Consider the following 13,284-nt stretch of genomic DNA (forward strand, 5'->3'; position numbering starts at 1 on the left):
CTATATGGCAAATCTTTTACATATTCAAGATGTATCGCTAATCTCTACTTCCAAATTATAACACCCCTAAAGGGAGAGAGTTTAAAGTGTTATCAGATGTCATGAACAGGGTCTTTAGATGAGATATTGACCTTTACAGAAGAGATAAATTGGCCTGACATTTAACCTTTAGATTCTACAGGTAGATCTTCCTGCTCCCTTTGATGTTGCATCAATTCCTTTAAATGTGAGCCTTTTAGTGATGGCTTTTGGACATTTATTATGATGGCTACTGGACATTTAACTGGTGGCTCCTGTGCACTACTCAGTTGATGAAGTTGTGCATGTATGTAAGTGATGGGTACTTTCGCCCTTTTTGGTGTCCCCTGTGAGTCAGGACACACTTTTAAAAGAGCCACATGCCAAGAATTGATAACCTGGCTTTAGTCCTTCCTTTCCACCATGGTGTCTTATCTAAGAGGCAGGGACCAGGCAGGCCTGTCTTTGAGCTCTAGCCACACCACTTCTTGCCTTTGTAATTCCCAGCTAGTCTCTGAGCTTCTGTTCTCCTGTAAGCATAGGGACATTTGCCTCTCAAAATTATTGAGGAAGAAGAAAGCAAGATAGAGATTTGGTAGTAATTCTTACTATTTCTATTTCTTCATTATTACCTTTAAAAATTGTTTTTAACTATAATATATCTCAGACTCCTTTAAGACAGAGAGTCTATTTGCTCTTCCCAGCACCTGGGAGGCTGGAAAGTAGCTTCACCAGCACCATATATCTGTACAGGGTCTTTGAGAAGTGGTCCGGAAGGGGCTTTAGAGAGAGAGGTTCAAATATTTGGTTTGCTCCAAAGATTCTCCATGAGGAGCCTGTCCCTGTGGCCACCTCAAACCCTCCACTGAGGCTCCTGGGTGCAGAGGTCAGATGCTGTGTTCTGCTGGGGATGGGGGGAGCACCTCCCTGGGGAAGCCACAGCCCTCTTCCTTTCAGACCCCGATTTTCAGCCCCACACCCATTCCATGATTTTTTTTTTAACTTCTTGCTTCTGGGTATTGTATTTTGTTTCAGAGGGGTTAATTTTTGGGTTTTAGATTCTTTTACTTTCCCCCTTTTCCTTTTTTTTTTTTTTTTTTTTTTTTTCATTTCTTCCTGGTTTTGTTTTGGATGTTGATGCTGTTTTTTTTTCTGTCCTTGAATAATAATTAGCCTCCCCCAACCCTACGCTCACACCCCCCCCATCGTGTTCTGTTTCCATGACAACACAGCCACTGCATCCCCTAGCCACCTGCACTTCTCTGTTGATGTCAATGGGCTGCCCGGACCACTGTGGACCATTGTCCGGCAGGCTGGAACCCATTCTTCCCCCACCCCTCACACCTCCACCCTCTCCCCAGCCCTGCCAGAAAGCCGCCCCCTAACCCCATCTCAGCGCCTCGCCTGCCCCTCATCTCCGGTCCGTCTGCATGGCCCCTCCATCCTTCACCTGCCCCTGATTCCTCCCCTTGGGCAGCATCTTTCATTCCCTCCATCCTGTCTCCAACGTAACTCTGGACTTTTCGCGGGGCTTCGTTTTCTGAAGGGCTGCTGGTTCCCAGAACCTGCTCCCCCACCCGCTGAGCCCCCCATGCCTCCTTGCCTCCTGCCTGGATTCAGGGAGCAGGGTTAGAATTTTCAGCCAGGGACCCATGCCAGAAGGGAGGGTATTGGGGCCACCTCACTTCATCCCTTTGAGTCCCCTCCTTGGTAGGGTAAACTAGAACCCCCCTGAAGCCACCCTTGAAGTTACACCCCTAATACCATGTGAAAATCAGGCAGGTGGGAATGGTGACCCTAAGGAATCATTTAGTATTGCCAAGCCTCCAGTCTGTCATCTGTACAGTTGAAACAAGCCTCCTCTACCAACCTGAAGCTGGTGACTCAATCACGTGGCTTCTTGAGGTTCTAAGAAGGGATGACCCCTTCCTGGCTAGCGGTAGTCCCTAGGTCAGCCTGAGTCCTCCCTATGACATTAAACATCTGTAGGGCCAGGGGGGGTCCTGCAAGTTCAGGTACCCCTTTCTCCCACCCCAGAGAACCCATCTGACTTCTGAAAATGGAGCCCCCGAAATGCATCCTGCTGCCTTTGTAGTCGCTGAAATTGGGACAGAAGGCTGCATTCCCTTCCACGCTAAGAAATGCACAGAACATGTCCCTGTTTTCTCAACATTCAAGTTCATCCCCTTGTTTATTATTATTATTAATTATTATTAATATTCTATTCTGCCAGGGCTATGATGTGACAATGTGCCATGTCACATTGGGTCACATCCGCTAGAATTAATATGCAGCATTGAAGTGGGCCCCCTCCCTCCTTTCTTTCTCTGTCTATTTCTATTCTCTCTGTTAATCTGTCTCCTCTCTCTGGTACCCACATAGTGTGCACTAGAGACCCCTGAAATGCATTACCTCTCTCTCTCTCTCTTTCTCTCTCCCTCCCCCTTCTCTCTCTCTCTCAACTCTCTCTCTCTCAACCTATTTTGCATGATGTTTGTGACTCTGAGAGCTGCATCTATCGATGGAAACTTGTCAGATCCGACAGAAGCTTTTAGAAGGGTTTCTATACCCAAAAACCACAAAAATTTCATTAGAGTTTCTCATCTTTTCCTTGAGGGCCATGGGGAAGTCGGTGGGACCCCAAGTCAACCAGAGGGGAAGAGCATTGGGAGACTGAGATCTCAGTCTCCTCCCGCCTCCAGGTCTCAACATCCTCCTTCCCCCAGAGACCCAGGGAGGGCTGGACACTCCCTCCCATAACCACACCCTGCCCGGCCCCCAAACCCTGACACTGGCAGCCCAGTCTTCTAATGTTCTCCACAGTGGCTATTCCCACTCAGGAGCAAATAGAGGGGCTGCTCCCCCAAGCCACATCTGTCAGCAAAGATGAGAAACCACTGATAAATTTTTGTGTCCGTATCTGTGCTGTGACCAGCCACTCTGGTCTATGAAACCCTGTTGCTATGAGATAACGCTTCATGTCTCTTTATTATATATTGATATATCTCTTTATATATTGTTTGTGAAGTACCTTCCTTTGAAGTTTGGTTTCTTTGTGTTGGAATTTGGTTTTTTAATTTGTTCTTTTTTGTTTGTTTCCTTTTCATTTGGGGAAAAATTAATTGGGGGAAAGAAACAACCTTGTTTATATTTAAATTGTTTTCCACTTTTTTTTTCCTTTGTTTCTTTCTTTCCTTCTTTCTTTCTTTCTGCTTTTCTTTTTTTCCTCTGCATTTTCTATCTCTATCCCTCCCTTCCCACCTGGCACATTTCCTTACCACCACCACGGCCGCCCACCCCCCTCCCCAGTCCGCCGTGTGGCGCCTCGATTCTCCATTCTGCCCATGAGCCACGAGATCATGCCAGGTGGCAACGTGAACATCACCTGCGTGGCTGTGGGCTCTCCCATGCCATACGTCAAGTGGATGCAGGGGGCTGAGGACCTGACTCCTGAGGACGACATGCCTGTGGGTCGCAATGTCCTAGAACTCACGGATGTCAAGGACTCAGCCAACTACACATGCGTGGCCATGTCCAGCCTGGGTGTCATCGAGGCAGTCGCCCAGATCACAGTGAAATGTAAGCAGGGCCCACAGGGCCTGGGTGGTAGGGCTGGCTGGAGTGTGTCCCTGACTCCAGGTGCAGATGGGAGGCAGAGATAGAACATTCCTTCGTTACTGGCTTTGGCTTTGGTTATTGATGGCTGTGAAGAGGGTGGTTGTTCTTTGAGCAGATATTTATTGGTTATAAATGATTCTGGGTCAGGCCTTCTGCTCAGCTGAAGTCAGGGTCTGGGGGAAGAGGGGTTGGGAGGTTGTACCCATGTAGTCAGGCAGTAGAGATACAGGCTGATTAGAATGGAATAAGGGAGGGATTCAGTGCCCCAAGAGTAAAGGTCTCACATCCCAGGAAAATTAGGTCAGGGAAGAGGATGTCTCAGTTGAAAGCCTAAAAGTTGAATGGAAATGAACCAAAGGGGGTGAGGAATAATGTTCTGGGAAGACAGAACAGTGCATGCAAATATTCAGAGCATCCAGAGAGAATAAACCAGGGGCCATAGATTCTCCTGGTGTCCAGAGTTTGTGGTGAGATTCAGAGAGCAATGCCCTCAAATATTTTTCAAACTTTAGAGCAAGGGGCAGCAAACAACAACCTGCAGGCTGAATCTTGCCCTCCACTTGTTTTATAAATAGTTTTATCAGCACACAGGCACACCTATTCATCTAGGCCAGGCGTCCTCAAACTGCGGCCTATGGGCCACATGAAGTGGTGTGAATTGTATTTGTTCCCGTTTTGTTTTTTACTTCAAAATAAGATATGTGCAGTGTGCATAGGAATTTGTTCATAATTGTTTTTTTTTTAAACTATAGTCTGGCCCTCCAACGGTTTGAGGGACAGTGAATTGGGCCCCTATTTAAAAAGTTTGAGGACGCCTGATCTAGGCCTTGTTTATGACAGCTTTAGGGCTACTCCAGCAGAGCTGAATAGTCACAGCAGAGTCTACCCAGCTTGCAAAGCTGAAAAAAATTAATGCCTGGTGTTTCGTAGGACATGGTTGTGAAACGCTGCCCTAGAGCCTTAGAAAGTGTCAACATTAGCCAGTTTGTTGGTCATTTGCCTGAGAATTGAACTTCTGCAGGCAGATGCTTCCTGGGGCCTGAGTTGCATGAGGTCTTAAAGAGTAAATACTTTTCTTAAAAGGGAAATAAGACTCTTTAAAAAAAAAAAGCAAACATTTTTGGCTTTATGGGAGTGTGCAGTCTCTGCTGCAAGCTACTTAATGCCGTCATCATTACATAAAAGCATCAACAGTGTGTAAGCATGGCCATGTTCCAGTAAAACTTTACTTTTCTTAAAAGGAAAATAAGGCTCTTCTTTTAAAAAAGTAAACATTTTTTGACTTTATGGGATTGTGCAGTCTCTGCTGCAAGCTACTCAATTCTGTCATCATTACATAAAAGCAGCCATCAACAGTATATAAGCACAGCCATGTTCCAGTAAAACTTTATTTAAAAAAATAAGTGCTGGCCAATCCAGCTGTAGTTGGCTGACCCCTGCTATGGATAATGAGATGGGGTTGTTAGGCCTGCAGTTACTGCCTAGCATATCAAGACTCAGAAAGGATAGTCATGTGGCCAAAAGTCACACAGCCTTTAGGATCCTCCACCAACATCCCTGACGATGCCTGCTGTCCCCACAGCTCTCCCCAAAGCCCCTGGGACTCCCATGGTGACAGAGAACACAGCCACCAGCATCACCATCACATGGGACTCAGGCAACCCAGACCCTGTGTCCTATTATGTCATCGAATATAAATCTAAGAGCCAGGATGGGCCGTATCAGATCAAGGAGGACATCACCACAACGCGCTACAGCATCGGTGGCCTGAGCCCCAACTCAGAGTACGAGATCTGGGTGTCAGCCGTAAACTCCATTGGCCAGGGTCCCCCCAGTGAGTCAGTGGTCACCCGCACAGGCGAGCAGGCCCCAGCCAGTGCCCCACGGAATGTGCAGGCACGAATGCTGAGCGCCACTACCATGATCGTGCAGTGGGAGGAGCCAGTGGAGCCCAACGGGCTGATCCGTGGCTACCGGGTCTACTACACCATGGAGCCCGAGCACCCTGTGGGCAACTGGCAGAAGCACAATGTGGATGACAGCCTCCTGACCACTGTGGGCAGCCTGCTGGAGGACGAGACCTACACCGTGCGGGTGCTGGCCTTCACCTCAGTGGGTGACGGCCCGCTCTCAGACCCCATCCAGGTCAAGACACAGCAAGGAGGTGAGACATGGGACCCACAGGGTCCCGGGGGCTGCAACCTGAACGCCACAGAGTGGCGTCCTGCACTATGCCTTAAAGTATGTTCTTACTAGCTTTTTTTTTTTTTTTTTTGAGACAGAGTCTCAGTATGTCGCCCTCTATAGAGTGCTGAGATATCACAGCTCATAGAGTGCTATGGCATGACAGCAACCTCAAACTCTTGGGCTTAAGCAGTTCTCTTGCCTCAGCCTCAGAAGTAGTTGGGACTACAGGAGGTGGCACAGTGCCCAGCTATTTTTTTGTTGCAGTTGTCATTGTTTAGTTGGCCCAGGCTGGGTTCGAACTCACCAGACTTGGTGTATGTGGCTAGCACCCTAACCACTGTGCTACGGGCGCCAAGCCTTAATTTGTTTTTAAAGGCAAGGTCTTGCTCTTTCCCCAGGCTGGAGTGCAGTGGTGTGATCACTGCAGCCTCCAACTCCTGGGCTAAAACAATCCTGCCTTAGCCTCCCAAATACCTGGGGCTACAGACATGTGCCACCGCACCTGGCAAATTTTTGTATTTTTAAAGATGGGATCTCACCATGTTGTCCAGCCTGGGCAACACAGTGTGTGACTCCTCCGCCTCTACCTTCCAAGGTGCTGGGGTTAGAGGCATGAGCCACCATGCCCAACCTTTGAGGTAGCATTTAAAATCAAGGAGTTGTCCCAGCCAGAATTTTGGCTTCCCTTAGAAAATGTTACTTGAAAAGCCCATAGGGCTTTGATCAGATGTCCAGATGGATCCCAGCAGCTACATGTCAGACAAAGGGTACTGTGCCCATGTGCTTCCCTTTTCTCCCTTAACTGTCTGGCCCCATCAGCTTTTGAGTTTGAGAACCCCTAGTCTGCTGTTCTGATGCTGCTTCTTTTGAAATAATAAAGGAAAAATATCTCGACCTGAAGGCAGGGGGGCCAGTCTCTCTCCTGCTCAGGTAGAAGAACTCAGAGGGGCCCACCCCCACCCCCAGCTCTCTGTGAGTGTCTCACCCTCTCCTTTGGGGCTCAGGCTTTCAAGACCTAAAATCCAGGAAGGCTCGGGCACCTGTTCAAGCAGTGAAAGTACAGGAGGGTTGGAGCTATGTCTGTCACAGCACAGAGGGTGCAGAATAGAGATCCAGACTTGGGAAATGCACTCCCCTCCCAGCCAATTTCTCTGTCAACCTGATCTGCAACAAGTGGGGAGGGCACTGTAATAATTTGAAAAAGGGATTTTTTTGTTTTTTTGAGAGATAGGGTCTTGCTCTGTGGAATGCAGTGGTATCATCACAACTTACTGCAGCCTCAAACTCCTGGGTGCAAATGATCTTCCTACCTCAGTCTCCCGAGTAGCTGGGACTACAGGTGTGGTCATAACACTGGTTAATTTTTTTTAATCTTTTGTAGAAACAGGGTCTTGCTATGTTGCCCAGGCCGGTCTTGAACTTGCCCTCAAGGAACTCCTACCTCAGCCTCCCAAAGGGCTGGGATTACAGGTGTGAATCACCATGCCTGGCCAAAAGTTGGATTTTTCAATGTGTTTTTTTTCTTACTGGAAGAAGAGAGGGTAGGGAAATTGAAGGGGACAGGTGATAGCAACATTCTCATGGGGGAGGTTCCCAGGAAAATAAGAGAAATAAGAACAGTCCAGAAATACCTGGAACTAAGAAGCCCTTCCTTCAAGGCAACTCCGGGCTTCTCTTGGGGAGAAGGAAGACACCTGCCTCCCTCCATTTCCATCTGTTCCCCCACCCCAGTGCCTGGCCAGCCCATGAACCTGCGGGCAGAGGCCAAGTCAGAGACCAGCATCACGCTGTCATGGAGCCCCCCACGGCAGGAAAGCATCGTCAAATACGAGCTCCTCTTCCGTGAAGCCGACCACAGCAGGGAGGTGAGGCACCCCGCAGGAGGGACGGGCTGGTCCATGCAGGGTGCCTCTGCCCGTGCTGACACAACCCCTGGCCGTCTCTCCCCCTTGTCTTTCCCCACTTATTGCCAATTTTCCCCTTTCTCACTGCCTTCCAACTCCCTGTCCCTTTCTCTGCTTTCCTCTGACCTACTTTTTCTGTGTCACTCCCCGTCTCTGTGTATTGATGTTTCTGCCTCTTGGTCTCTTTCTGTATCTTTTTCTCTCTGTCTCGGTCTCTTGTTTGTCTCTGTCACCGTCTCTCTCCGCCCCTATGTGTTTCTGTCTGTCTCTCTGTGCCTCTCTCCGTCCCACCCCCTCCTCCCTATGCCCCAGATGGGAAGAACCTTCGACCCAACGACCTCCTTTGTGGTGGACGACCTCAAGCCCGACACTGAGTACGCCTTCCGCCTGGCGGCCCGCTCGCCACAGGGCCTGGGCGCCTTTACCTCGGTGGTGCGGCAGCGCACGCTGCAGTCCAGTAGGTGTCTCGCGGATCCACCCTTCTCTGCTGGGGGGGACCCGTGGCCTGTCCGCAGATGACCCCTCCGTGGACTGACCAGACGGGTTCTGCTATGGGGGAGGGGGGCACCTCCAGGCTGATCTCCACTCCACTTCTCGACCTTGGGCACATCCACCCACACGGTTCCTCAGTTTCCCTCCAGTGCAGTGAGGGTCCCACCATGGGGTTCTCTGTGACCCTGAGCTGGTGACCTGGTTTGAAGCCCAGGAACAAGGGCTTCTCTTCCTCCCAGATTTTGGGGCTAATGGAACTACCACATTGTGCTCAGTTCACGGGCCTTTGGAGGGGTACAGTGAAGCTGTCATCGTAGCTCACATCCCACTGTTCTCAAAGCAAAGGACATAGAGACAAACCTATCTCCCAGGGCAGGGAGCACGGTTCTCAGGACTCCAGTACAAGGTCCTTCATTGCTGGGGACGGGGGTGGAATCATAGCTGATGCCAGGTTTTGAGGGAACTAGTATGTCCCCATTTGGAGCTCTTGAGTCCCTGGAGTTCTTTGCTGTGCCCGCCCGGCCTCCCTGTTACCAGGAAATCACCTTTCACCCAGCAACTGTCTCTGGCCCACACGTGGCTTTTGTGCCACCGCTGCGCTCCTTGCCTGCCCCACCCTCAGGGCTAGGCAGGTTTCTTCTGCTGTCTCCCTGCCTTACTCACCTTGCTCCCCTCCGCTCAACCCAACCCGGTGTGGCCTCTGCCAGCATGGCCTTCCTGGTGTGGCCCCCTCACGCTTCCCCCTCTGACCTTCCCTCCCTCAGTCAGTCACGACGTAGCCACCCGGGCTTCATTCCAGAAGCAGCCACGGTGTCCAAATCTTCAAGCACCCTGGGTGTGTGCACACAGGGGCATCTCGGGTCAGTTAAGAGTGATGTCAGCTTGGGGCTCGGGTCGGGGCATCTGAGCTTCTGGGATCAGGGACCTCAGAGACAAAGCCTCCCCCACACCACCACCCTCGGGCCACATCCTCCCTCCCACTCCCCCACGCTGAGCCCATCCAAGAGCTCAAAGTGTCTGGGCATGTCTGTGTGAGGTGGAGTCAGTGAGGGTGGCCTGTGGCATGGGCAGCCACCCCAGAGACTGGCAAAGGTGCCCCGAAGGTGAGTACATGCTGGTCTCAAGCAGGTTCACAAAAACGGCCTACCCTGTGTGCCCCCTGTCCACATCCACTGCTCTGGGCTGCACATGCAGTCCATAGCCCAGATTTGGTCCCCAAATTCTCTCAAACCACATGGCACTCCCATACAGTGCACATGCATATCCATGTGTCTGCACTTGCCCTCCCTGTTCCCTCCTCAGATGTCATGCAGGTTGGGCCGGATTGTGAAGGACACGACCTCCAAGGTCACCTAGAAAGCGGCTTTGGCCTGGCCATGCGGACCTCCGGGGCGGCCCAGGACAGGGAGTGGGGGAGAAGGGACTCCCCGCCTCTCATCCCAAGACGGGTGGGACCCAACAGAACTGGCAGCAAAGACACAGGGCCAGGCGTATCCCTGGGGACTGCGGGCTCCTTAGGCTGAACACAAGGGTAGGTGGAGGCCAGACCACTCAGCCATGGGTCTCCCCAGGCACCATTCTACCTTCCTGTCTAACTGGCACCAGCCCGGAACTGCAGCATGCCCACACTGGGGCCCGGAGCAGGGCCACGGGCTCGCTTGTACCCAGAGACCCACCAAGAGTTTGGTCTGGCCTTCTAGGTCAGCACTCTGCCGTTCCCTTCCTCGTAAGAAAGTCTTATAAGTTAGCAGTTGAAGAGCAGAAGGTAGGTAACCAGACTGGGAGTTTTCTGGAAGGCGTCTTTCTTTCTTTTATTATGGTTTTTCTCATCATCATGACCATCACTGTTGTTTCTTATTTTATTATGGTTTTGGTTTTATTTTTCCTCTCTCTTTCTCAGCAAATTCATTCCTTCTGGCACATTTCTTGGTTGGTTTTTCTGCTTCTGCCTGTTTCCCCTGGGCACTTTTGGTTGAGGTGGCTGGTCAAGAAATGGGGATAGGACCTCCCAGTGACTAGTTTTGGAGGAAGAATGGTCTCTAGTGTTTTCACATTCAATGAGATAAGCTATTAGGGTAGCCTCTAGGGTCCCTGGTATCCTTGTGTCTTAGAGGACAGAGGTATTTGATTCTTTTCTATGTCACAGATCCTAGCATGGGGGTGTACACATAGTAAGCACTGAGTAAATGCTCACTGAACACGAGGCTGGTGTGATGATGGTTTCAAGCACCTTCACAAGCAAGGCCCATGATCTCTCTGGCCTCCCTGTAGGCAAAGCAGACCCTGGAATTGTGGGAGTATGGCTTCAGTCATCCCCACCTGGCGCATGCTGAGGTTTGAACTCCCAACCTCAAGCTGAGACAGCCCATGAACAACAGCTGAGTCTGGGTTCAAATCCTGGCTTTGAACCCTTGGGCAGGCAACTTGCTGTTTCTGAACTTCTGTTTCTACATCTTTAAAGAGGGGCACACTGCTGGGCTTTGGGAAGGATTTAGATAGTGTTATAATATAAAAAGCTTCCAGAGTGGGGCTACAATAATAGCAGGCTTTAAATCTGGTTTCCCCACCTGTGATAGAGAGTAGGGCGTGAGGGGAGACAGTTCCAGTTACGTGTGCACCTGCAGTAGGTGTGCAGGACATGAAGTTACAGACTAGCAGCAATGCCCTTAGGGTAACACCTGGCTTGTAGCAGCATGTGGGAACTATCACCATTGTTAAGCAAAGCCCTTAATGTATTGTCAACTATATAGTCGCTGCCCCATAAATGCAGCTGGTGTTTTAAAATTATAGATTGGAGGGCTGCGCCTGTGGCTCAAAGGAGTAGGGCGCCAGCCCCATGTCCCGGAGGTGGTGGGTTCAAACCCAGCCCCGGCCAAAAATGCAAAAAATAAAATAAAATAAAATTATAGATTGGCACAGTGCTGAGTACATAGTCAGCACTCAGTAAATGCAGACTATTAACAGTTTGTAACAAGCTTAACCTGGTACCAGGCACATAGTAGGTGCCCAAAACGTGGAATATTGTTTTGGTAAGAAGTGCTTAAGGCTCAGCACCTATACCTCAAGCAGCTAGGGTGCCAGCCACATACACTGGAGCTGGTGAGTTCAAATCCAGCCCGGGCCCGCCAAACAATGACAACTACAATCAAAACATAGCTGGGCATTGTGGCGGGTGCCTGTAGTCCCAGCTACTTGGGAGGCTGAGGCAAGAGAATCGCTTGAGCCCGAGACTTTGAGGTTGCTGTGAGCTGTGACGCCATGACACTATACCCAGGGCGACAGCTTGAGACTCTGTCTCAAAAAACAAAAAAAAAAAAGTGCTTAAAGGTGGCACTTGATACAAAGAGGTTGGCCTGGTGCTAGGCACATAGAAGGTGCTTCTATGGGCACTACTGTCAGTCTGAAAGGATCTAGAATGATGCTAAGTATACAGTTTTTGCTTAAAACATGCAATTATCCGCAAACCCCTTGCCACAAATGGTAGGTACTCAATAAGTAAGAGCTATTGCCATTTAGGGCGGCGCCTGTTGCTCAGTAAGGCGCCGGCCCCGGCTGAATTGCATCCAAAAAAATAGCCGGGCGTTGTGGCGGGCACCTGTAGTCCCAGCTACTCAGGAGGCTGAGGCAAGAGAATCACTTAAGCCCAGGAGTTGGAGGTTGCTGTGAGCTGTGTGATGCCACGGCACTCTACCCAGGGCCATAAAGTGAGACTCTGTCTCTACAAAAAAAAAAAAAAGAGCTATTGCCATTTTTATATAAGGTCTTCAGCACAATGGCTGGCACACAGTAGGTGCTTAATATATGGTGAGCTATTACTATTACCCAGTGAAGCCCTTTGCACAGTGCCTGGTACACAGTATTAATAGGTGCTTACTATGTGGGAGCCATTACCATTTTTCAATAAGTCCCCAGCACAGTATCTGACACACAGTAGGTACTTTGGCAACTGCTGTTTTTATCCTCAGCTATTACTATTCCCAGTCCCTAGTAGGTGCTCAATTATTAACTCTTGCTGTTGATCAGTAATGGGTGTAGTGTGATTCCAAGTAATAGCAGGGACTAAAAACAGGAAAACTATGATCTCTAAAGACCTTGGCACACAGTAGGTATTCTGAGCTGTGAGATCTTCAGCCCAGCACCTAATATAGTAGGTATCCAATAAACAGGCACTTTTATTATTAATCTATAAAGCTCTTGGCACACTAACTGGCACACAGAAAGTGCTCAAGACAAGGGCATTATTTTCTCTTTTCAGTGAAGCGAAGAGGATGATATTAGTTGAAGTAAGCCATTGGGATAGCCTCTGGGGTCCCTGGTCCCACGGGTGTATTTAATAAATAGATGCTTTTACCATAAGAAAAATTAGATATTTTTACCATAAGATATTATGAAGCCCTTGCCACCATGCCTGGAACACAGTAGGTGTTCAGTAAATATGCATATTTACTGTTATTGTATGAAACCCTTGAGATGATACCTAGCACATAGTATACTTGATAAATGGAGCCTTTGCTGCTATTCTTCTTGGCATGGTGCCTGCCACACAATAGGTACTTAACAAATAGATGATTTTGCTAATATTCTGTGAAGCCCTTGGCACAGTGCTTGTATGTGCCTATCAAATGGTGTTTCTGTTGCTATTCATTCCCCTTGGCATGGTACCTGGTACACAGAAGGTAATAAATGGTGCATCTATTGCTGCTATTCTTGGGCATGGGGCCTGACACACAATAAGTGTTCAACAAATAGATGCTATTATTTTGTGAAGCCCTTGGTGTACTGCTGACACATAGTAGGTACCTAAGAAGTTGACCTTCTGCTGCTCCCCTTCACAAGGGTCTGGCTCATAGTAAGCACCTAACAAATGGAGCTTCTTCTGCTTTCCCTCCAACATGGTGCTTAGCACATAGTAGGTGTTCCGTAAATAGATGCTTTACTGTTATCCTATGGAACCCTTGGCAAATGCCTAGCACATAGTAGGTACTTAATGGGCTACAGTTGGCATTCCTCTTGGCATGGTGCCTGGCACCTATTGTGTCTAGTAGATTGGGTTTTTTATTACTAT

At 49.3% G+C, this 13,284-nt stretch overlaps 1 protein-coding gene across 12 annotated transcripts in view; it reads left to right on the top strand.

Annotated features, from left to right (window-relative positions):
- PTPRS (protein tyrosine phosphatase receptor type S) overlaps positions 1-13,284 on the top strand; it is a 99,544-nt gene that overhangs the window by 66,537 nt on the left and 19,723 nt on the right. For all 12 annotated transcript variants that reach the window (XM_053579173.1, XM_053579163.1, XM_053579183.1 and 9 more), the window contains 4 exons: positions 3,328-3,597; positions 5,219-5,800; positions 7,555-7,688; positions 8,040-8,184. In XM_053579173.1, the coding sequence (XP_053435148.1) occupies positions 3,328-3,597; positions 5,219-5,800; positions 7,555-7,688; positions 8,040-8,184 (1,131 nt within the window). The remainder of the gene's footprint in view (positions 1-3,327; positions 3,598-5,218; positions 5,801-7,554; positions 7,689-8,039; positions 8,185-13,284) is intronic.

The sequence above is a fragment of the Nycticebus coucang genome, chromosome 2 (genome assembly GCF_027406575.1).
Source record: "Nycticebus coucang isolate mNycCou1 chromosome 2, mNycCou1.pri, whole genome shotgun sequence".
In the NCBI taxonomy this organism is placed as follows: domain Eukaryota; kingdom Metazoa; phylum Chordata; class Mammalia; order Primates; family Lorisidae; genus Nycticebus; species Nycticebus coucang.